At 41.9% G+C, this 23914-nt stretch overlaps 1 protein-coding gene across 4 annotated transcripts in view; it reads left to right on the top strand.

The window, feature by feature from the left end:
* The window catches only part of TRIM36 (tripartite motif containing 36), a 49133-nt gene that overhangs the window by 6625 nt on the left and 18594 nt on the right, over positions 1 to 23914 (top strand). For 2 of the 4 annotated variants that reach the window (XM_077344321.1, XM_077344320.1), the window contains exons 1-3: positions 3831 to 4088; positions 12227 to 12464; positions 18419 to 18744. In XM_077344321.1, coding sequence (XP_077200436.1) covers positions 4062 to 4088; positions 12227 to 12464; positions 18419 to 18744 — 591 coding nt within the window. In that variant the 5' untranslated portion in view covers positions 3831 to 4061. Of the gene's footprint in view, positions 1 to 3830; positions 4089 to 12226; positions 12465 to 18418; positions 18745 to 23914 lie in introns of those variants that run through there. The other 2 variants (XM_077344323.1, XM_077344322.1) reach the window with 2 other exon arrangements.

Genomic DNA, 23914 nt, shown 5'->3' with positions numbered 1-23914 from the left:
ACAAATATATAGAGGAATCATTCTTCCAATTTCATAGCTGAGAAATGCAACGTCTGCTCTGGAAGTTCTGCATGCCTGTAGGAAACAAAGTGGTACAGGATGGAGGGGGACAGTGGGAGGGCTTCTGGAGTTCTGGCCTTGCTAATGGGCCTCTGATGGCACTGGGGGTTTGGCCACTGTGGCATAGAGTGTTGGACTGGACGGACAGAGTCCAAAGGCAAGGCAAGGCAGACACGACTCTGGTCAATTCTGTTTAGGATTTTGCACTATGATGTACAGGAAGTGGTCTTTGCCAGCTTTCCTCTATTCTCCTAGGACACATTTGGAATTTCCCAGGATGTCCACAGGGAGAAAGATTTGAATGGATTTTTCTGCACATTTGTGACAGGATTTATTCTACCTATCCCAGAACTATGTAACTGCAGGAGCACTTTAATACACGTGGGATTATGCATTTGCTTCTTAACAAAAATTAATAGTATTAGTGGAATCATGTGTGTATCCATTTAAATGTATGTTTTGTGATAAACCATTTTTCCTGTGAAGACATAATATGCAATATGGGAATGTGTTTTGTATTTCTCAGCACCTACAGGGAGCATAATCACATCTAATTGGGGTCTTGTTAAAATTTAGCCATGTACCTTTGTAGACCTGAGGTCTTAAAACTCTAACAACAATTTTTAATTAACTTGTTCCAAGCGTTGTTTTTAATGTTTAATACTGACATTTAATAATATTCAACTGTTTATATAAACAAGAGCATAGCACTAGACAGGGTAGTTTGCATAACAGGCTAGACGTTGGTAATAAAAGCTAAATGCTATTCCTGAGATCTTAAAAACAGTTATTTTAATTTTTAAAATATAATACCAATCTCTCGTGTTTAAAAATGTTGACAAAAACGTAATCACAGTGCTATCCTATACTGGTCTTTTCAGTGGGGCTTACTCCTAGAAACACATTGTTAGGATTGCATTGTTAATCACTTTAAAGAGTATTAGCAATTTGCAGGGTTGTAAAAGGAAACCAAAAGGTGCTTTGATGACAGTTGTCTTAATGACCTTTTTCAAAATATGTAGGTCAAGTATAAGGCAGACTCTAATTCAATTTATTTTAATTAAGACTTTTAAAATGCCAGCCAAGGACACTATCTGTGAGTTTTAGAAGTTCTAAACAATATGTGTTTTAGAAGCTTAACCTTCATAATCACAGATGGCACTGTTCCCCATCTCCTGATGGAGATTATGTTTTGTGCTAAATATGAACAAAGAGAATACTTGCTGCCTATTTCAGATTTATTGTCCTAAATATATTTTCATGGACAGGCTGTACTGAGTAATATAAACAAAAACATTGTTAGATTAAATAGTTCCTCTTTTTAGGTTTTGCTTGGGAACATTAGAAATAATTTTAATATCTAAGCCTAGTGTTGATCATTTAATACCAGATCCATTAGTTTTCTTCAGATACCATAGTATCTTTCAGTAAGTTTATGTAAAATGGTATACTTTTGCCCTCCTGTCTAGAAAACAGAAATATAAAATAATCTGTCTTATATACCTAAATAATTAAAAATGGTTATTATAAAATGGTTACTATTGTCTGATTTGAAACTATAATTTGGCTTAATTGTAGAAGTAGGAATTTGCGAAGAAATGTTGAGTGGAAGAGAAAATGGGGAAAGATTTGTCCTCTTCTTGCCTTCAATTTCCAATCCTAACTTTGAGAGTTACTTAAAACATTTATATGCCATCTTTTCAAAAACCCGCTCAAGGTAGCTCACAAGATAAAAAGATGAACTCATAAAAGACCAGCCATTCAAAACTCAATGCATAAAACATCCAGCAATCTTGCATTATCATGGTAATGGTCATACTAAAAGCAATTTTTTAAAAGAATTAAAAAATCAATCTCTAGTTAAAAGCCTAGGTGGAAAAATGTTGAGCCTAGCATCTTTTCATTTAAAGTTTTTATCCACTCAGACCTATAGTAAAGTGTGAATTGTTCTATTACAGTGGTTTGCTAAATTTTGGTTTGAGTAGAATTCCCCACTTCCCCCTGGGTTATCAGGAAAATATGATGATTTGGAGAGCCTTTATTTCTGAAGATGAAAGTTAGCCGGAAGCAGAAACAGTAAGGGAGTGGTTTGCAGATATATTGCACTAACAGCAACTAATTTACATCCAGTGATCTCAGCCATGGGCTGTTTGTTATTACTCAACAATGAGGCTGAAATTGGTTCCTTGTTCCCTATGTCATTTAGTTCATAACTGTCTGAACAGTCTGAATAAAGATTCCAAATGTAATATTAGTTTTTAAGCATGGCAGGGTAACACTACAAAGGGACAGCATCAGTGGTTCTAGGATCCAGTATCTTGCTTTTGCCATTGTGCAGGAAAAAGGCAGCATGCTATCTTTAAAAAGCAGTAAATGTAGATAGGAGCACAAAAAACTCTCCTCTGACACTCAGATAAAGTGAGAAGTATGCAGAATACCTACAAGCTGGGAGGTTCACAAGGGCTTGCATTGGAGGGGGATAATATACTGGTATAATAATCTGAGAATAATATGAAATTTCTCATGGATGTATCCTATATTCTAGGATGCTCTAAAAGTGTACTGTAAAAAGTGGGCTATTGCACCAAGTTTATGCAAGAATAAAATTTTATTGTTTGAGGTGCCACAAGACTTCTAGTTCTTTATGTGAACTATTAGGAACTTCTGGGAAGGATGTAATTAGTTAGAATCAGGAAGATTTTACTTTTCCCCTGAATTAAGCCCTATGCTCAGAACTCTAGTGGTTGGAACCCTGACAGGCTTATAGCATCCTGAAAAGGCAGATGGGTGGGAAGAATCCTGATTCTAATCTTGTCTTCCAGTTTAGGGCTCCTGGATGCAAATTCCCCTTCCTCCCCCCCCCCCCCCATTCTTAAAAACAACTGCCTTCTATACTTAATTACCTTTACCACTTCATGTATTCTGGAAGGATATTAACATGTTTAGGTTTGGCGTTTTAGCTTTAAAAAAAGCAGGTTTTTTGCACATATCGGAGAGTGGGGATTATGTCAGCATGCAAAACCTCCTACCTGGTCTGCCATTTTTTTCTGCCATATTGATAATCAGGGAACAGAGTGATGTATAGAAACAGAATAGAGTACTATTCTATCAAAGCAGAATTTGGAAGTTAAACAAGAAACAAACAAATACAATAGCTTAGCCCTTCAGTACTGGCTTCCTTTTTTGCACTGATATGCTGTCATTTTCCCCACTGTTGTAGTGTAGATTGTAAATTCCTCTGGACAGAGTCTTATCCTTTTATAACATGTGTACTGTTCTGTAACCCGCCTTGGATATTCAGTGAGCTATACAAATAATTTCACCCCCTGCAGTCTTCCATCCAGGGATGCCATCTTTATCCGGAATTTTGTGGTTTTCAGCAGCTGCCCGTGGCGAGGCGACAACAGGCGAAGCGCTCCTTACATACTGTGTCTCAATGCCAGGGAAACGTTCTACCTGTTGAATTTCTGCCTGGCAAAGAACTAGCCGGGGAAAGGCAGGATTTGGGGGCGGTCCTGGCGCCCCGCGGAAAGCCCAGGAAGGAAAAGCGTGTGCCTCCTTCCCGCCTCTGCTACTTAGGGACGTGCGGGCGCGGCGGCCGGCCAGACTCTCCCGCCTGACAGCGCCAAGCGACGAGAGGCTGCCCGGGACGCCGCGTCAACCGCCTCAGCGCCGGGGCGGCCGACAAAGGCGCCAGGTGGCGCCCCGCCTCCATTATGCTGTGGGCGTTGTTGCCAGGCGGCCCCGAAACCCCGCCCTTTCCTCGCCCCGCCCCTCCAGGCCATTGCCGGAGTTTCCTCGGGGGCAGAGGCAGCAGCTGCTGGGCGCCTCGTAGCCGCTGGGCGCGCGCTCTCTCTTTCTCCCTCCCTTCCGTCGCGCCGCGCGCTCTCCGCGGGAGGGCGGCCAGAGCCGTTCGGGAGTCAGCCAGCGAGCCAGAGAGGCGGGGACGCGCGCACCGGGCACCGCCGACTCAACAGCCCGGGAGCGGAGGCGGCTCCAGGATGGAGGGGGACCGGCTGGAACCCGCCGTGAGTGCCCGGGAGGGGGACCAGGAGGGCGGCGGCGAGGGGAGAACCTGCGGCACTCCCTTCGCGGAGGTGAAACGGGGGGGGGGGGCTCCGGTGCAAGCCGACCTCCCCCCCCCCCGGGCTTTGGGCGGGCGCGTGGATCCCGCTTCTCACCAGTTGAGACGAGGGAGTATGCCGGCCGTGGCAGCGCTTCCCGTTTGAGACGGCTGGAACAGGAGAGGGCGTAGAGTGTGTCCAGCTCCCCCCGCTCTCTCGCAGCGTTGCCCCTCGGTTTTTTGGCTGCTGCTTTGCCCTTTCTCTACCGGGAAGCTGCTTCCTTAGTGTGTGTTTAATGGGCAGAAATCTCAAGCGCTTGCAGGCTTGGGTGTGCGCCTTACAGAGCTTTGTGCAAACTCATCCTCCTGCTGCAGTTGCCCACTTGGTGGACTCTGCCCTAAGGAGGAGCTGTCATTTGCTGCAGTCTAACCTGGGTCGTTTGAAATCGGTTAGGAGCATGAGTGCTGTTTCTACAAGGACACGCACACTACTGATAATAGTGTGTGATGATATGGGTGCTGGGAAGCTGCTGTTCTGTGCATGCTGACAACACACACTGAAAATTGATGCATGTCTGTATCACACCCAGAATTCCTAGTGTTTGCAAAAGTGCTTGGTGTCTAGGAACACCACATCTGGTTTGTAGTTAATATTTGCAATGATATGGGCTTAATTCCCTACATTTAAGTATGCACAGAAAGAGTACAAGTTTCCTGTTATGTAAATCACTATGGTTAACAAACCAGCATTAAGAGTCTTGGTCTTGAAGCACACACTGAATAACCATAATGGCTATCCGCTTGCAGCTAGGTGTGGCATGAAGTGGGATGACAACTTGGGTATTCTTCTGGATTGCTTTTGCAGAACAGTCTTTCCACGTAGTACAGTCTGTTGCTGAACTAGAGAATTGCAGATGGCGTGAAGGAACCATGGTGCGCAATACAGACGACTTACTGCTTTATCTGCTGACAGTTTTGGGGATTTTTGTAGTACTTTGAAACCCTGCTTGATCTAAACAGCAATTGGATGAAATTAAAGTGTCTGTGCACCATTGAAAGTGATACCTCTGCCATTCTCCTCTCTTCTTTAAAAACAATTGTTTCTGGCTAGCCTGTGTATCAGTGACTAACACACAATGCCTGTTTCTTTCCCCCTTTTTTTGGAGGAGTGGAAAGTGCAGCTTTTACTTCTGGAGAATGAATGGTAGGTCAATCATCACTCACTGGATTGTTGACAGCATAGCCCCACAAAGCTCTGTTCCCAATTGGCAAGGCACTGCAGAACCATCTCCCAATTGATTCAACCAGGCTATAACTTATTCTGACTGAACTGTAACTGGGACAAGCATCTCTTCTCTCTTACTTAACAATGTGCTTTCTTGTTCTTCACAATGCATTGGAAGAGGGGCAGAGCAAACTGATGCATACACACCAGTGTGTGTCTGTTTGAGGTTATATAACTTATTTCAAGTGTTGTTGTTGTTAGGTGCGAAGTCGTGCCCGACCCATCGCGACCCCATGGACAATGATCCTCCAGGCCTTCCTGTCCTCTACCATTCCCCGGAGTCCATTTAAGTTCACACCTACTGCTTCAGTGACTCCATCCAGCCACCTCATTCTCTGTCGTCCTCTTCTTCTTTTGCCCTCAATTGCTCCCAGAATTAGACACTTCTCCAGGGAGTCCTTCCTTCTCATGAGGTGGCCAAAGTATTTGAGTTTCATCTTCAGGATCTGGCCTTCTAAGGAGCAGGCAGGGCTGATCTCCTCTAGGACTGACCGGTTTGTTCACCTTGCAGTCCAAGGGACTCGCAAGAGTCTTCTCCAGCACCAGAGTTCAAAAGCCTCTATTCTTTGATGCTCAGCCTTCCTTATGGTCCAACTTTCGCAGCCATACATTGCAACTGGGAAGACCATAGCCTTGACTAGCCGCACTTTAGTTGGCAGGGTGATGTCTCTGCTTTTTAGGATGCTGTCTAGATTTGCCATAGCTTTCCTCCCCAGGAGCAAGCGTCTTTTAATTTCTTTGCTGCAATCCCCATCTGCAGTGATCTTGGAGCCCAGGAAAATAAAATCTGTCACTACCTCCATTTCTTCCACATCTATTTGCCAGGAATTGAGAGGGCCATGATCTTCATTTTCTTAATGTTGAGTTTCAAGCTAACTTTTGCTCTCTCCTCCTTTACCTGCATCAACAGGCTCTTTAGTTCCTCTTCACTTTCTGCCATTAGAGTGGTATCATCTACATATCTGAGGTTGTTGGTATTTTTCCCTGCAATCTTGATCTCATTTTGTGACTCATCTAACCTCGTCTTTCTCATGATATGCTCCACATACAAGTTAAATAGGCAAGGCGACAGTATACAGCCTCGCTGAACTCCTTTTTCAGTTTTGAACCAATCAGTGATTCCATGTTCAGTTCTCATTGTTGCTTCTTGACCTGCATATAAGTTTCTCAAGAGACAAATAAGATGCTCTGGTATTCCCATCTCTTTAAGAACTTGCCACAGTTTGTTGTGCTCCACACAACCAAAGGCTTTAGTATAGTCAATGAAGCAGAAATAGACGTTCTTCTGGTACTCCCTAGCTTTCTCCATGATCCAGCGTATGTTGGCAATTTGATCTCTTGTTCCTCTTCTATTTCAAGTATTAGCTTTCAAAATACCACTTTTGTAACAGTGCAGGGAAATAAAGTTAATGATACGGTTGACCAGAGCTGTTGTTGTTGTTATGTGCGAAGTCGTGTCCGACCCATCGCGACCCCATGGACAATGATCCTCCAGGCCTTCCTGTCCTCTACCATTCCCCGGAGTCCATTTAAGTTTGCACCTACTGCTTCAGTGACTCCATCCAGCCACCTCATTCTCTGTCGTCCCCTTCTTCTTTTGCCCTCGATCGCTCCCAGCATTAGGCTCTTCTCCAGGGAGTCCTTCCTTCTCATGAGGTGGCCAAAATATTTTAGTTTCATCTTCAGGATCTGGCCTTCTAAAGAGCAGTCAGGGCTGATCTCCTCTAGGACTGACCGGTTTGTTCGCCTTGCAGTCCAAGGGACTCGCAAGAGTCTTCTCCAGCACCAGAGTTCAAAAGCCTCAATTCTTTGACGCTCGGCCTTCCTTATGGTCCAACTTTCGCAGCCATACATTGCAACTGGGAAGACCATAGCCTTGACTAAACGCACTTTTGTTGGCAGGGTGATGTCTCTGCTTTTTAGGATGCTCTCTAGATTTGCCATAGCTTTCCTCCCCAGGAGCAAGCGTCTTTTAATTTCTTTGCTGCAGTCCCCATCTGCAATGATCTTGGAGCCCAGGAAAATAAAATCTGTCACTATCTCCATTTCTTCCCCTTCTATTTGCCAGGAATTGAGAGGGCCGGATGCCATGATCTTTGTTTTCTTGATGTTGAGTTTCAAGCCAACTTTTGCACTCTCCTCCTTCACCCGCATCAACAGGCTCTTTAGTTCCTCTTCACTTTCTGCCATTAGAGTGGTATCATCTGCATATCTGAGGTTGTTGATATTTCTCCCTGCAATCTTGATCCCAATTTGTGACTCCTCTAATCCCGCATTTCTCATGATGTGCTCTGCATACAAGTTAAATAGGCAAGGCGACAGTATACAGCCTTGCCGAACTCCTTTCTCAATTTTGAACCAGTCAGTGATTCCATGTTCAGTTCTCACTGTTGCTTCTTGACCTGCATATAAATTTCTCAAGAGACAAATAAGATGCTCTGGTATTCCCATCTCTTTAAGAACTTGCCACAATTTGTTGTGCTCCACACAATCAAAGGCTTTAGCATAGTCAATGAAGCAGAAGTAGACGTTCTTCTGGTACTCCCTAGCTTTCTCCATGATCCAGCGTATGTTGGCAATTTGATCTCTAGTTCCTCTGCCTCTTCGAAATCCTGCCTGTACTTCTGGAAGTTCTCGGTCCACATATTGCTGGAGCCTAGCTTGTAGGATTTTGAGCATAACTTTGCTAGCATGAGAAATTAGTGCAATAGTGCGGTAGTTTGAACATTCTTTGGCATTGCCCTTCTTTGGGATTGGATTGTAAACTGACCTTTTCCAATCCTGTGGCCATTGTTGCGTTTTCCAAATTTGCTGGCATATTGAGTGTAGCACTTTTACTGCATCGTCCTTTAAGATTTTGAATAGTTCAACTGGAATGCTGTCACTACCACTAGCTTTATTGTTGCTCAGACTTCCTAAGGCCCATTTGACTTCACATTCCAGGATGTCTGGCTCCAGGTCAGTAACTACCCCATTGTGGTCATCAGGGATGTTAAGCTCGCTCTTGTATAGTTCTTCTGTATAATTTTGCCACCTTTGTTTAATCTCTTCTGCTTCTGTGAGGTCCCTACCATTTTGGTCCCTTATCATACCCACCTTTGCATGAAACGTTCTCTTCATATCTCCAATTTTCTTGAAAAGATCTCTGGTCCTCCCCATTCTATTGTTTTCTTCTATTTGTTTGCACTGTTCATTTAAGAAGGCATTCTTATCTCTTCTAGCTTTTCTCTGGAATTCTGCATTCAATTGGGTGTATCTTTCTCTTTCTCCCTTGCCTTTCACTTCCCTTCTCTCCTTAGCTATTTGTAAAGCTTCCTCAGACAGCCATTTTGATTTCTTGCATTTCTTTTTCTTTGGGATGGTTTTAGTTGCTACCTCTTGTACAATGTTGCGAACCTCCGTCCATAGTTCTTCAGGCACTCTGTCTATCAGATCTAATTCCTTAAATCTATTTGTCACCTCCACTGTGTATTCGTCAGGGATATGATTTAGTTCATACCTGAGTGGCCTAGTGCTTTTCCCGACTTTCTTCAATTTAAGCCTAAATTTTGCAACAAGAAGCTCATGATCTGAACCACAATCAGCTCCTGGTCTTGTTTTTATTGACTGGATAGAACTTTTCCATCTTTGGCTGCAGAGCACATAGTCAATCTGATTTCTGTGTTGACGGTCTGATGATGTCCATGTGTAGAGTCGTCTCTTGGGTTGCTGGAAAAGAGTGTTTGCTATGACCATTGTATTCTCTTGACAAAATTCTACCAGCCTGTGCCCTGCTTCATTTTGTACTCCAAGGCCAAACTTGCCTGTTATCCCGGTTATCTTTTGGCTTCCTACTTTAGCATTACAATCCCCCATGATGATAAGCACATCATTTTTGGGCGTTGCTTCTAGAAGGTGTTGTAGGGCTTCATAGAACTGATCAACTTCATCCTCTTCAGCAGCAGTGGTTGGGGCGTAGACCTGGATCACTGTGATGTTGAATGGTTTGCCTTGGATTCGAACTGAGATCATTCTGTCATTTTGGGGATTGTATCCCAAGACTGCTTTTCCTACTCTCTTATTGATTATGAAGGCTACTCCATTTCTTCTGCGAGATTCTTGTCCACAGTAGTATACCTGATGGTCATCTGAATTAAATTCACCCATTCCTGTCCATTTTAGTTCACTGATTCCTAAAATGTCGATGTTCAGTCTTCTCATTTCTTGTTTAACCACGTCCAGCTTGCCTTGATTCATGGATCTGACGTTCTAGGTTCCTATGGAATAAAAATCTTTACAGCATCGGACTGTCTTTTCGCCACCAGTTACTTCCACAACTGAGCGTCCTTTCGGCTTTGGCCCAGCCGCTTCATTCATTCTGGCGCTACTCGTACTAGCCGTCTGCTCATCCCCAGTAGCATATTGGACACCTTCCGACCTGAGGGGCTCATCTTCCAGCGTCATATCGTTATGCCTATTGGAACTGTCCATAGAGTTTTCATGGCAAAGATACTGGAGTGGTTTGCCATTGCCTTCTCCAGTGGATCACCTTTTGTCAGAGCTCTCAGCTATGACCTGTCCGTCTTGGGTGGCCCTGCACGGTATAGCTCATAGCTTCACTGAACTACGCAAGCCCCTTTGCCACAACAAGGCAGCGATCCTTGAAGGGGGTGACCAGAGCTACATACATTAATATTGTGTTTTATAATTTATGCATTGTATGTCCAAGTACACAAACACTTTCCATATAAATGGTGTTTGTTTTTTGTTTGAGAGCCAGTTTGGTGTAGTGGTTAGGAGTGCGGACTTCTAATCTGGCATGCCGGGTTCGATTCTGCGCTCCCCCACATACAACCAGCTGGGTGACCTTGGGCTCGCCACGGTGCTGATAAAATTGTTCTGACCGGGCAGTGATATCAGAGCTCTCTCAGCCTCACCCACCCCACAGGGTGTCTGTTGTGGGGAGAGGAATGGGAAGGCGACTGTAAGCCGCTTTGAGCCTCCTTCGGGTAGGGAAAAGCGGCATATAAGAACCAACTCTTCTTCTTCTTCTTCTTCTTCTTGTTGTGGGATTCACTACCCTATAAAACTGCTTGACATTGCAGTCCTCAGAATAAAACTTCCTAAATTAGGAACTGATGAGCTTTTGCTTTTGATTAATGTGCATGTGTTTAATGGTCTGTTTTGAAACAATGCTGATAATACTATATAATATACATAAAGATTTAGAAAGGTGGGTTGTGAAACAACATACAGAGGCATTAAATAATTTTGGTTTGGCTTCATATTTAGGATGTTCTTGTGCCATCACTTCAGAGTCCAGCTTTTGTTGGCTTAAAGTTAAAACATCTAATATCTAGGGCCCATCTAATTAACATCTAGTTGAAGTGTGCATTACAGTGGTCTGTTGTTGGTTTGTTGATGGTGGTTTAAAGGCTGCTAGTTGTATGAGAGACTAAATACTGTCCTCAAAGAGAACATGTAATTTTAATGTTATCTGAATATGAAACTGGAACATACTCTCATGCTCTTAGCCTAACCAAGCCTTTACGAACCCTTTGACTGTGGAGTAACCCCTGAAATATTATTTAGGCTTTGAGTAACTTGGAAGTGATGCCAGCTAGTGACACCTCCCTGCCACAGCCCCAGAAGTCACCTGTTTACAGTGTGCCTGGCATCACTAATAAAATAAAATGTTTGTTAAATAAGCTATTTTGTGTGCAGTACCTTGCCTGAGCTGTCATAAAGTCCATCATACAAAGCAGCAATTCTCAGGGATTTGGAGATCACTGTGTAATTTAGAGATCACTTGTAAATTTGGGTGATCCCCAGGCACCACCGGGAGGTTGGCAATCCTAGCAAGACCTGAGAGTATATCTTCTCAGGGTCAGAAATAGCTGTCAGGGCATGGAGAAATCTGGGAATGACGGATTTTTTGTGCAGGCTATGCACTGCCCTTGCACTGGATGTAGTAGCTAGACATGCCAGCCTCCAGGTGGGACCTGGGGAATCTCCTGGAATTACAGTTCATCCAAAGCTAAATTAAAATTGTCATTCTAAAAACACATAGAATGCAGTTGGAAAAAGATTCCCTTTACCCCATACTTGGAGTGCCCCAAAAGCTCTGCAGAATAACTTGCCTCTTGTTTTATTGTTTAATAATGTAACCAGGGTTAATTATGGGGTTTTACTATGTTTTATCTTCTTATTATGTCAGCCGCCATGAGGCCAATTGGGAATGGCCGTATACAAATTCAATAAATAAATAAACTTCCTCATACCTCTTCTGGGAGGCTGTTCTGCAGACATGGGGTAGCCACAGAAAAAAAACCCAGGCTGTTATAGAGCACACTGCAGGCAAAGGGGGGCATTGATGAGACTATGTTGTGAAGAGTGAAGCTGCCACATGGTAACATGCAGGGAGAAGTCCTTCCTCAGGTATGGGGGTTCCAGATCATGGAGGGTTTTAAAGGAAGCTCTAGCACCTTGGAATTCCACAATGGGGAAATTGTGAACTATTCTCTGAACTGAGGATTTTAATTTGGATGTCACTCTAAGCCACAGTTTGTACAAACTTAAGAAACTGGCTACTAACCGTAGTTTGAAATCCAGGTTTTGTGCCAACTAACAAACTCCTTTGTAGGACTGCTTGTACATGGGTATCACATCTAATGAAAGTTTGATGAGACGTGGTTTATCATGATATCTGAATATATCTTGAATCTAAGACTGAACATTAAAAAAAATTGACAAGAAGGTTTTATTATCTCATGACATGGGTGCATACAATTTTGGTATATAGAATCTTTTTTCTTTTATTTCATTTTCTTTTCTTCCAGGTTACCATTAAGAATATTGAACGAGAACTCATCTGCCCAGCATGCAAGGAATTATTCACCCATCCGCTTATTCTCCCTTGTCAACATAGTATCTGCCATAAATGTGTAAAAGAAATTCTCTACTTCACACTTGAAGATCCATTCAATGATGCTGCCTCCGAGACCTCCAATCACAGTAGTCCTCGCATCCGGATTAGTTCACCTAGCATGGATCGGATTGATAGGGCTTGTAGATCAGGTATGTACAAGAAGCCCTGCTTGATCAACACAAGGTCTGAGTAGTAGAATCTGTAAGTAGTCAAAGCATTCTAAATGTATATATAACATTTGTTATCGTCAAGTGTTTTTAGAACATAAGTTTTGAGTGAAAATAGATCCCATATAGTTTCATTAAGCCATTCTAGTAAACTGTGTTTCCCTGAGGTAGCATCACTTTGCTTAGAATATGGTTTCTCAATTATATATGGTTTCACCACCATAGAGATGCTGAAACTCTTCCCCAAAACAAACTGAAATTACCCAGTGGGTTTGCAGTAGCATTCTTTTTTATCACAAACGTCACTGATGTTACTGTGATGCAGAATTGAACAAAAATCTTCAAAATATCTTATGTGAATATTTACATATATGGCAGGGATTTTTAATGTTAATGCTGTTTTATCAGCTCCTGCATTGTGGTATTCTGCAACTGGTTAGTTGGCCTTGGATTGTTGAGCTGAAGGTTACAAATCACCTTGATGGAGGAAGTATATTGTAAGTCTAAGTTAATATAAATAATTGAAGCTGTTAACCCCTCCTCCAGTTAGATACAAGTTTCTGTTGATATTAAAGAACAGTATATAAATGAAATAAGTGTTGCTCCCTCCCCCTTATCTCATGTCTCATAACTGTGCTGCCTGATCTGATGCAAGTTTACATGGATAAGTAAGTTTGTACAGAATTGCAACAAGCCATTATTATGTTCTGCCCTATTTAATCGCAGTGGGAAAGAGGGCAACTGATGCCTTATCTTTGGTATATCATGGTAGATTGTTAGAGAATCCTTTCATTCTATTTCTTAAAACAGCTCTCTGTTCATTGTTTGCAGCCTCACAGAGGAGGTCTCTTGGGTGGAGAGGTAGAAATGCTTAACTTCTGTATAAATGTAGTTAGTGTAGTACTTGAATCTTATTAAATATCTTTGACCGATCATTCTTTAAACATCAGTGGTCAAACTTAGCAAGTGGCTTGAGATAATGCTGTTGAAGGGAAGGGCAATTACTTTTATTTTTGTAAAACATTTAAAGGTGAACTGGATTCTCATGTGTTAATGTCTCTGAGCACGGTCTAAGATAACTTTCAGATATATAAAAATTCCTTTGAAATATGTTATAGTGGTCTTTTTATTTGGCTTTGATATAGCAATTGCATTCCTTGTAAAGTTATAGTTTGTAGCATTAAGCTGAGGATTAGTGATGTAATATATTCTTTTTTCCCTTTTTTTTACTTTATTAGTAACTTTATTAATAATACATTTCCATGATAACATAAATCTTGTAGTCTTCCAATATAACATGATTAAACTTCCAGTAACACTTTATACAACATATTGTATAATTTTTGTACACTGAGACAAATGCAAATAAACAAATTCTGAACCTCCTATTTAGATCTCAACTGAGGATTCCCACTCCAAATTTATATATGTTTTCCCAATATAATTCCAAAATGGTCTCCATTGATTTTTATACTTTTCTAAGTCTGTGTCCTTAAACAGTGATGTAATATATTCTGATTGAACACATCATATTATGAAAGGCAGAGTATTGCAAAGCACTTAATGTCATAGGACATTATTTGGTGAAACAGAAGATTGCAATAGCAGTTGTACTAAAACGGCATATTGCTGTCTGTTTGCCTTAAACTCGTACTCCTGGAAAAAGTGGTGCCTGATTGCATCATTGATGGCTGTTGAAGGGATTACAAATGCCCTTTAGGTTGCTTAAGAGGCTGCTGCTGGCCCTTCATTGATCCCTACTCATGTGCCACTCCTAAATGCCATATGGCATGGTTGTGCCTGTAATAATGTTAGCTGTAATAATGTTAGCTGTTGATACTTCTCTTGTTTTGGCAAGTCCCAGAACATACGAGAAGCCATGTTGGATCAGGCTAATGGCCCATTCAGCCCAACATTGTCACACAGTGGCCAAAACCCAGGTTTTATCAGAATATCATTGGGGACCAGAACTCTAGAAGCCCTTCCACTCTTGCTACCCAAGCACAAAAATACAGGGCATCACTGTCACAGACATAGTAGTCCATTTATATATTGTGGCTAATAGCTACCATTATCTCTCTGTTTTATATGTTTATCCAATCCCCTCTTGGAGATGTCTGTGCTTATAGCTGGCACTACTTTCTGCAATAGTGAATTCCATGTGCTAACTACTCTTTGGGTCCAGAAGGTCCGAGGTTCAATTCCCAGCATTTCTTGTTAAAAGGACCGGTAGGTAGACAACGTGAAAGGCTTCTGCCTGTAATTCTAGAAAGCTTCTGCCGGTCTGAGTAGGCAATACTGACTTTGTTTGATCAACAGTCTGACTCAGTATACAACAGCTTAATGTATTCAGTCACATTCTCTTCTGAAAGATCCACATAAGCAGTGATGTCAGTTGTTGTGTAAACTATACACAAATGCAAAATGCAAAAGCTTTGTACTAACATGTTCTTTATGATGAGTGCACTTGAGAAAGCTTGGAATTGGAAACAGTTTATAGCACTAGATTGAGGGGTACATTTTATTTAACTTTAAAGCAGTGGTTTACAATCTTGTGGAGCAGGACCTGAAAATGAATCAAGACTCTCTTGTCAGTTGGGTTGTGAGGTAGGTGGAGACATAGGGTGAACAAGGAGAGGATATTCTAGGAGGCTTGATTGCCAATTTGAATTTTCATCTGCATAATATGTTAAATGGCCATGACTGTTGCTTAATAATGGCATATAATTATAAATGCATGTTGTGTTAAGCACTATCAAGTCACTTCCAATTTACAGTGACCTGATGGGTTAATCACTTTCAGAGATCCTCTCCTTGGTCAGATCTTGCAAATTGAGGGCTGTGGCTTCCTTGATTGAGTAAATTTTAATTATATCAATAATAAATGATAAACATAAATCAAATACAAACTTGTTATTAATTGACATAAGGATTCCATGTTGGAGAGGGAAAAAGTAGTATGAGGTTGTATTGAAAAGTACAGTAAGCTTAGAGGAAACATCAAAAAGACTGAGAACCACTGCTTCATAGTAAATAAAGGTTTCTGGGATCAAAATACAGCTCACTGAAACTTACTAAACTTAACATTCTTAGTTTGTGAATATTGATTCTTGCTGTGGCTCAGTTCTGTCTCAAAAATCACTAAGAAAAATATTTTATCTGGTGAGAGCAAAAATGATTTAGAAACTATACAAGAATCCAGTTGACCTTAAAACATTCATCATTGTTGTTTTTTAATCATCCACAATTTTTCTTGTGGGCCTTCATAATGCTGGTGATATCAATGTATTCAATAATTAAAGTTCAAGATTTTTACTCCCTTTTCTAGTTACTCTGATCTTTGTTCAAAGTTACACTTCATAATTTGTTTTTGTACACAACTCATTGTACATTGTGACTGGCCTTGTAGAGAGCAGCCATAGTTTCTGCTCCAGTCACAAGGGAAGCAGAATTAGGAAGGTGGTACTAAATACCAATTTTTAGAAGATGAAAAAGAGCTGGGGTTTTTTGTACCCCACTTTTTACTTCACAAGCTTACAATCACCTTTCTCTTCCCACAACAGATACTGTATGAGGTGGGTAGGGCTGAGAGAGGCTGTGACTAGCCCAAGGTCACCCAGCTGGCTAAATATGGAGGAGGAGTAGGGAATCAAATATGGTCCTCCAGATTAAGAGGCTTCCACTCCTAACCACTATACTTAACTTCCCACAAATCTATACAATTATATTGGTCAAGTTCCACACATATACACAGGAGAATAAAAAGTTGTTATTAGCACTTTAAAGAGTATCTGAAGAAATGTGTTATTAGCGTCAAATATGGAGCACAATGTGAAGACCCATGCCTCTCCTTTAATAATAGCCATTTTTCTCCCAGCGAAGTAGGTTATACTGTAACTTCTAAAAAGTATAATGCGTATATGATATAAAGGCTATATGTGGCCTGGGTCCTGCTTATCTTCAGGACCGCTTATCTGCTTATGCTCCCCGCAGGGCTCTTCGCTCTGGGGGTATGAATTTGCTGCTGGTCCTGGCCCCCGGGACATATGCCTGACTAGGGCCAGGGCTTTTTTGGCCCTGGCCCCAACCTGGTAGAATGAGCTCCTGGAACTGCTACGGGCCCTGTGGGATTTGTCAGCTTTCCGCAGGGCCTGAAAGATGGAGCTCTTCCACCAGGCATACGGCTGAGGCCAGAGGAGCTCCTGGCGCTGTCAGCTGTGGATCTTTAGCTGAAGCCAACTAAGTCCCTCACTCCCAGATAGAGAGTAATAGACTGTTGCTGAATCGGGGGACAGGAGTGGGTTATATATTATCCATCATTTAGATATTGTGTTTTAATTACGTTTTAATGGTTTTTTGCATGACTATTGTACTAATGAATCTTTGTAAAGTGCTGCGGGACATTTGAGAGCGGCGGCATATAAATATAAATAAATAAATAAAAATAATCTGTTGACCTGAACAAATATTACCTAAAAAGGGATGGAAAATCTTGGATCTTATGGATTTATACATTGGCATGGTATCACCAGAATGTGTATAAAATCATGCTTCCAGTATCATACTTCTTTAACTTATAAGTGGCTGAAATTTCAGATTGCATTGTCTAAACTTGACCACTACCCTGTTGTGTGTGTATATGTTTATGTAATTTATTTTGGATTTTATCTTTGCCTGCATGACTGACAAATAACTAGACCTGGAGTGACATTGGTTGTCTGCTGTCCTAGTTGGCATTAGGCTGTTCTAGTGATTCTTTTTGCATGTTGCATGTTATATCATTCTTCTACTTAGACCACCATTTTCTTCAAATTTTATGTGGCATGCTTAATGTATCTATCAGTAAAGGCTTTTAAATTATTGTTTTGCATCATTCACATTTTGCTCATATCCTTGTTCAGATTAAATTTAAGTACAAGCATAATTTTAGTTTATAGTTTGGGATGAATTGTAAATGCACAAATCACTATGATTATACTTTTTTCTATCAATTTAAGAGTAGTGAACTTTCTGAAGGTTCCATGGAGCATTTTATGGGACAAACCTCTTTGTTTCACTTATTTCCTCTTAGTCTGAGAAGAGGGTATTGTCATGAAATGTACATGTTCAACTAATAGAAAATATATTTAGATTTGGAAAGGGCTTTGTTGAGGGCTTTGTTTCTGGACGGTCCATGTCTTGATGCTTACAGTGGCAGCTGTACATTTCTCATCAGTCTTGAAATAAAAAATCCATCCTTATATGCAGATGACATGATTTTGGTTACGATCCAGGAAGATACGCAACAGGAGGATATGAGATCAAGCCATTTGCCCACTCAGAGTGAGAATGACATTTAGTAGCTAGCTTAATATTGAAGAAAATTTATATTCAGCATGTATCTTTTTCGTAGCTATTTAGGTTTAGAAGAAATTATGAAAGCCTATCAGGTAAGCTTCAGGCTGAACAATGACTTGCCATTTCCAAACGTTTAATCCATGCATTGCATTGTATGATTTTATTATGTAGATCCCTGTCATCTTGCATGATGGAACTGATAGAAATAGGTTTACCATTAGGCTCGTTTTGCTGAGCAGACTCCTTCCCATGCTGCCCCGCCCCCACTGGCAAAATCATAGAGTATGGGTGAAACACAAGTGAGGTTACAATGTTGATTGCTTCCCCTCCGTTTACTTTGTCCCAAACTCTTGCAGGGATTGAGGGCAGAAGCCTGGCAACCCTAGTCCAAAAATGAGATAATCTTCACAAAGATTAGCAAATTGAATGTGTTACTTAGTGGGGTAACATTTGGAGTTCCACTTTGAATGGTACTTAATAAACAAAATTTGAAATTTAAATTCCTAAACAAGTAGCTAGCAGATATCACTCGTTTCTTGACCTATCAGACCATTTAACTTTCTGCATGGTAACTCAACCATATCCCACCGTCCACACAGGTTGGAAACGCAATTCATTGACTCCTAGGACAACTACTTTCCCTTGTCCTGGGTGCCGGCATGATATAGAACTGGGAGAGCGTGGCATCAACGGCCTCTTTCGCAACTTCACCCTGGAAACAATAGTGGAACGATACAGGCAGGCAGCGAGAGCAGCTACAGCCATTATGTGTGATCTTTGTAAACCCCCACCACAAGAATCCACAAAGAGCTGCATGGATTGTAGCGCAAGTTATTGCAACGAATGCTTCAAAATACATCATCCCTGGGGAACTTTGAAAGCCCAGCATGAATACGTGGGACCAACTACCAACTTCAGGCCAAAGGTAAGTAGCTCGTTTTCAGGATGTACCAGCTTGTCTATTAGTGTATATACAACTTTTGTGTGAACTGTTGCATAGAATTATCCGTGTGCTTTTTTAGTTCCAAGATAACCATTACTTAGCTGTTCTGATGGCTGCTACAGTGGTTGAGGAATGAACCCTAATGCATGTACATACCTCCCATGTTAGTAGGGTATGTTTTGGAGAATGTTATGTTTTACATAACTTATACCTACCAAACTAGAACTTGAGTGTGAAGTCAGTTCTGACTCTGTTGTACTCTGAAAATAGTACAGAGTTATAACACTCTGGGCTGCTTTAAGACTATTTTTAAATTCAGATGTTACACATTAAGATCTAGTAGTGGCTCAGTTTCCTTTTTGGCAGGATTATGCATTGATTGGGCCTTCCTCTCGGGCCCAGAAGCACACCCACGGACTCAACGAGGCCCCAGGTGTGCTTCGCAGCTCCCATCCACCCTTTCTAGCGCCCGTTGTATTTACAAGTACAACGGGCTTTAAATCTAGTATTTGATAAATTGGTAAATATCAGTCACCTCCCATTTTCCCGAAATATATGCAGGTTTTTGTAAGTAGAAAAGAAACTCTGTAGGACTTGTAATTTATGTGCAGCAGTTATTTGTGCCTGCTGCTAAGGGAGATGAAAAATAGGGAGGGAAGGGTGATAGCTAGCAACAAAGCAAGTGAAAGTCAGATGAAGCTTACTTTAGAGTGAATGACACATTGAGGGTGAAGAGTTCTGCTCATAGTGAGCAGCAGCAAATCACATTACAATTAGCCTTCCTTGGGAAATGAATGAATGGCCATCTTTATACAGCTGTCACTGTATAAACATAAAAGGCTAATGCCTAAGTGGGCGGAGAGTGGGCGGGGCCGGTCTGGCAAAGCACCTTCCGATTGGGCCCTCACCAGGACAGACAAGAGTTATAGCCAGTCAGGTGAAGGCCCAATCAGAAGGCATTTGGCCCTCACCAGAACACACTAGAGTTCCAATCAGTCAGAAGGCGCGAAGCCAAAGTTCTGACAGGGCCCGCCCACCCAGCCCAACCAGGGGCAATCTGGAGACATCGCTGAAAATCTGCCCCTGACCACCACAGGGAGAGGAGGTCATTAAGACTGCCAAGGGGGATGAGAACAAAGGCTTGGACAGGCTGCGCCACCCCTTTTTGCCCCAAGACTGCCCTAACTGTCATGTCCAAATGTAACTTGCCTCAGAACCCTGACAGAGCTGGCAGGAGGCTGGTGAGTGCGCTCCCTCCCCCCTCTCTTCAGGCCTGCTGCGAAGGAGTCTTTAACAGTCCCTGACTGAGGGGAGGGAGGCATTTCCAAAAGCAACGCAGGGGAGCCTGAGGGCTTAGGTGTGGGCCTTACTTTTGAGGAGGGAGGAACTTTCCCCTTTCTGCCAAACAGTTGGCTGACTACAGAAAAGCTCCTTCTCACTTAAAATACTGCTCTGCCCGGGGGTTAGACACAGCCAAGCCATGTGTATTTCTTCTTTGCAACACTCTGCAGATTTGAGGCCACTGCACAGCGTTATTCTGCAGACAAAATTGCATGCTGTTGTGGAGGTTCTTTTGTTTCCTGTTTCATCTGCACAAGAACCCTGTGCAGTAGGCCTCAAGCCTTTCATTTCAACAAAAAACTGTGTGGGAGGCCTTAAATGTTGCTTCACTACCACACTCCTGTCCAAAGTAGCCCTTTCTGCCTGGAAGCTGATCTCTATATTCTGCAGATAAGCTGTAATTCCAGGAGCTCTCCAGGCCCCACCTGGAGGTTGGCTACCCCTAGGTTGGAAATATTCCTGGAGCTTTGAAGGTGGGACTTCAAAATCGTACAATGCCTCAGAGTCCAGCCTTCAAAGGAGCCATTTTTGCCTGCAGTTGGGAGGGAGTGGTGCAGGTGTGTCCCTCCTGGGCTATGGGCTCAGCCCTTACCAGCAACTTTTTGTATTCTGGTGTGCAGACAAACATATCAGCATCAGTCCTGTGAGTCTGGAAAGTGCAGGAAGATCTAAATAAATATTTACATCCTGAAACTATAAATACTGAACAAGTAAATGGCTGGAGAGACATGGGAACTGACATGACCTTTTCAACCTTGGCCTGGCAAATAAAAAGCATTATAAGAAACTTACTAAGGTCAAGACTGCTGTTCACAGAGAGACTTCCTCTTAGGGTTGCCAGCTTCCATGTGAGGCTCTCTACCCCACCTCCCTCATTGGAGTCTGCTATGGGGAGGGGAAGGGAAGATGGTTGGAAAATGCTTTGAGACACCTGAGGCCTGCTGGGTCACTGTGGCCCATTCCCAGTTCTCTCAGAGATCTCACAGCTCCACATCCCTCACAGGTTGTCTATTGTGGAGAGACGAAGGGAAAAGGTGTTTGTAAACCGCTTTGAGACTCCTTTGGGTAGTAAATAACAGGGTACAAATATCCAGTTCTTCTAAGGAGCAACCATGAAAGAAGCATGTGGGCACATAACATTTTATCAACAGTGAAAATATGGAGACAGAAGGAACAGGGTGGACACCTGTGTAATATGACTACGCCATGTGTATTAGGGCAGGAGGACATTTTGGTGTCTGTGGCCTAATTCACACAAGAAGGGAAATGACGCAGAACCGGGAGGAATTGGCTGCCATGTAATCTCCCCCTAAGAAGAGTCTCCAGTCTGATTTTCCCTTCACGTATCTGAAGACATGGTTCTGGAAATCACATCTGTAACCGCTATGCCACAATTTCCAAAGGTCAGTCCTCTCCCACACTCAACGAACATTCCAAACCACAAGTTCTTGACACCTATATCTCCACACCCATGCCCTCATTTGCCAGCACAACCTCTCACACAACACACGCATTCAACCCCATAACCTTTCAGACTGGACAACTCCTCCCCTTTCTCTTCCCACTGCCAAGCTCTAGCGCCCGTTGTATTCTTGGCTACAACGGGCTTTCCCCCTAGTTGATACATATTTTAACCCAGTGTATTCAGTAGTTGGTGATCTGATCAGATTTTTTTTTAAATGCTGTCCTCTGGCTTTGCTGCTCTGTTGTGGAGTAAGTTGCATTCTGCTCTGTTGTCTGGCTTCATTAAAGTAGTTCCAACTTCAGGTAGTGACTACAGACTTGTGTTCATATAACACACAATAACACACATGATAAAAACAAATGTATGATAAACCGTGCATCATTATTTTAGTTAGTAAAATCTGTTTTCAGTAAATGCTCATAATGGATGATAATATTGAAAATGTGATTAAGGCCCACCTGCAAATTTTGGCTGGACTTGCTGGACAGCTGTTGCATAGTTGTTACTAGTTCCTTCTGTTTCCCAAATTCTTTGTGCATGGCAGAGCACTTGAGAGGAGAAGAGGCTATCTCACACTGTGCTGAGCATTTGAACCAAGCAGAAGAAGTTGCTCTGGTTTGCTCCAAACCTCAGCATGATCGGATGTATTCTCCTCTGGAGAAGCATGTGCAGATCAGGAGCTCTCACCAAATGTTCTGGATCTAGCTGCCTCAATGGTTTAGCACATAGATTTGGAGTGTATCTGCACTTATATTAACTGTTGTAAAGCTCTTGGAAAGGATACTATACTGTATTTGTTTCAATTAGAAATGACCCATTAAGGCTCATAGAGATCATTATCTTAGCCCTGTGAACACTTTAACCACATGGAATGCATCTTTTACCTTTTACTTTTAGTGTTTTACATTTCTTGGTTGTACTTATGGAGGATTTAATATTGCTTGAATCCCAAAGTTTCTATGTACACAGCTAATGCCAGTCAGATAAAAATCATATATGTACACAAAGGATAGAAACACTGCTGTGGATCTGAGCTTATAAAAGCATTAAACTATGTGCATTATTGTCATACATATTGTAGCATATTAACTGTGGACAAAGTTAGGCTAATTTAAATTGTAAATGTGTGTTAAATGCTGTCAAGTCACTTCTGACTCATGGGGACTGTAATGTCCACTGAAACGTCTTATTATTGACAGTCTTGCTCAGGCTCTTGAACACATACCTTAATGTGGTGAGAGGGTTTGTGTCAGCATAGCTGAGAGCAGTTCTGTAAGGGGATTAGATCTGTCAAGAGACTAAACTCCTAGCAGAGTTGTTGAGGGGGAAATTGTTACAGCAAAGATACAAGACTAAGATGTATTGCACCCCTTGAGGAATCAGTGGCCACATCATCAGAGAACAGACAGTGGTAATTACATTATTTGTTTTATGGCATGTGTATAATATAGTCAGTTGATCCTGATTGTCTGGCTGCCATGCAAGGGACATTTGGAGCTGGTTTGCCATTACCTGGCCTTGTGTTGTGATCCTGGTATTCTTTGGAGGTTGCCCTTCCAACCCATCTTAGCTTCTGAGATCTCTCCCATAACATACTAACATTATGAAATCTTTCAAAGGTGAGTCCATTTAGCTTCTATAGCTTCTTGGTTGATGCAGATAGATGTAGTAAGAGTTTATAATTATGATTTCAGATATATAGCTGATTGGAATTGTAGGATATGTAATTTGGTCAGAACTGCAACTAGGGAGTGATAACCAATCAGGAGCTGACTACATATGCATAAAGTAAAAGTGCTGCTTATCTAAGCAATTAAGTGCAGTATAAAATCTGTTTTGTTTCTGGCACCATCTAAACTAATCTAATTTAGTCATCACATTTTGTTTTCTATTTGAAGGCTATTAGCTGCAAATTCTGCAGTTTGCCACTGTGTTTTGAAACAACTTATGTTCTTAAACTTGTAGCCCGTTGAAGAGTATTAGAGAACTTAAATATGCACTGTTTAGTGATGTGCATAGTTTTGTTATTTTGATTGATTTTTTAATTTAAAAAACACCAGTTATTGCACAGTTTTCTTGCAGTCAGTAGGAGAGAATTCACATCCTTTGGCTATCTGGCCTGGTCAAGGAAGAATTGAATATACTAGAATTTGGAATAAAAAATATGGGAGACTATATTCCAAAAGGTTTTCATAGTATTAAGGTCAAGGTATCCCCCTGTGCAAGCACCGGGTCATGTCTGACCCTTGGGGTGACGCCCTCCAGTGTTTTCATGGCAGACTCAATACGGGGTGCTTTGCCATTGCCTTCCCCAGTCATTATTCATAGCATTAGTTCTTTGCAAAT

Source organism: Paroedura picta, chromosome 7 (genome assembly GCF_049243985.1).
Source record: "Paroedura picta isolate Pp20150507F chromosome 7, Ppicta_v3.0, whole genome shotgun sequence".
Lineage (NCBI taxonomy): Eukaryota > Metazoa > Chordata > Lepidosauria > Squamata > Gekkonidae > Paroedura > Paroedura picta.
This window is presented reverse-complemented; position numbering and strand designations above follow the sequence as displayed.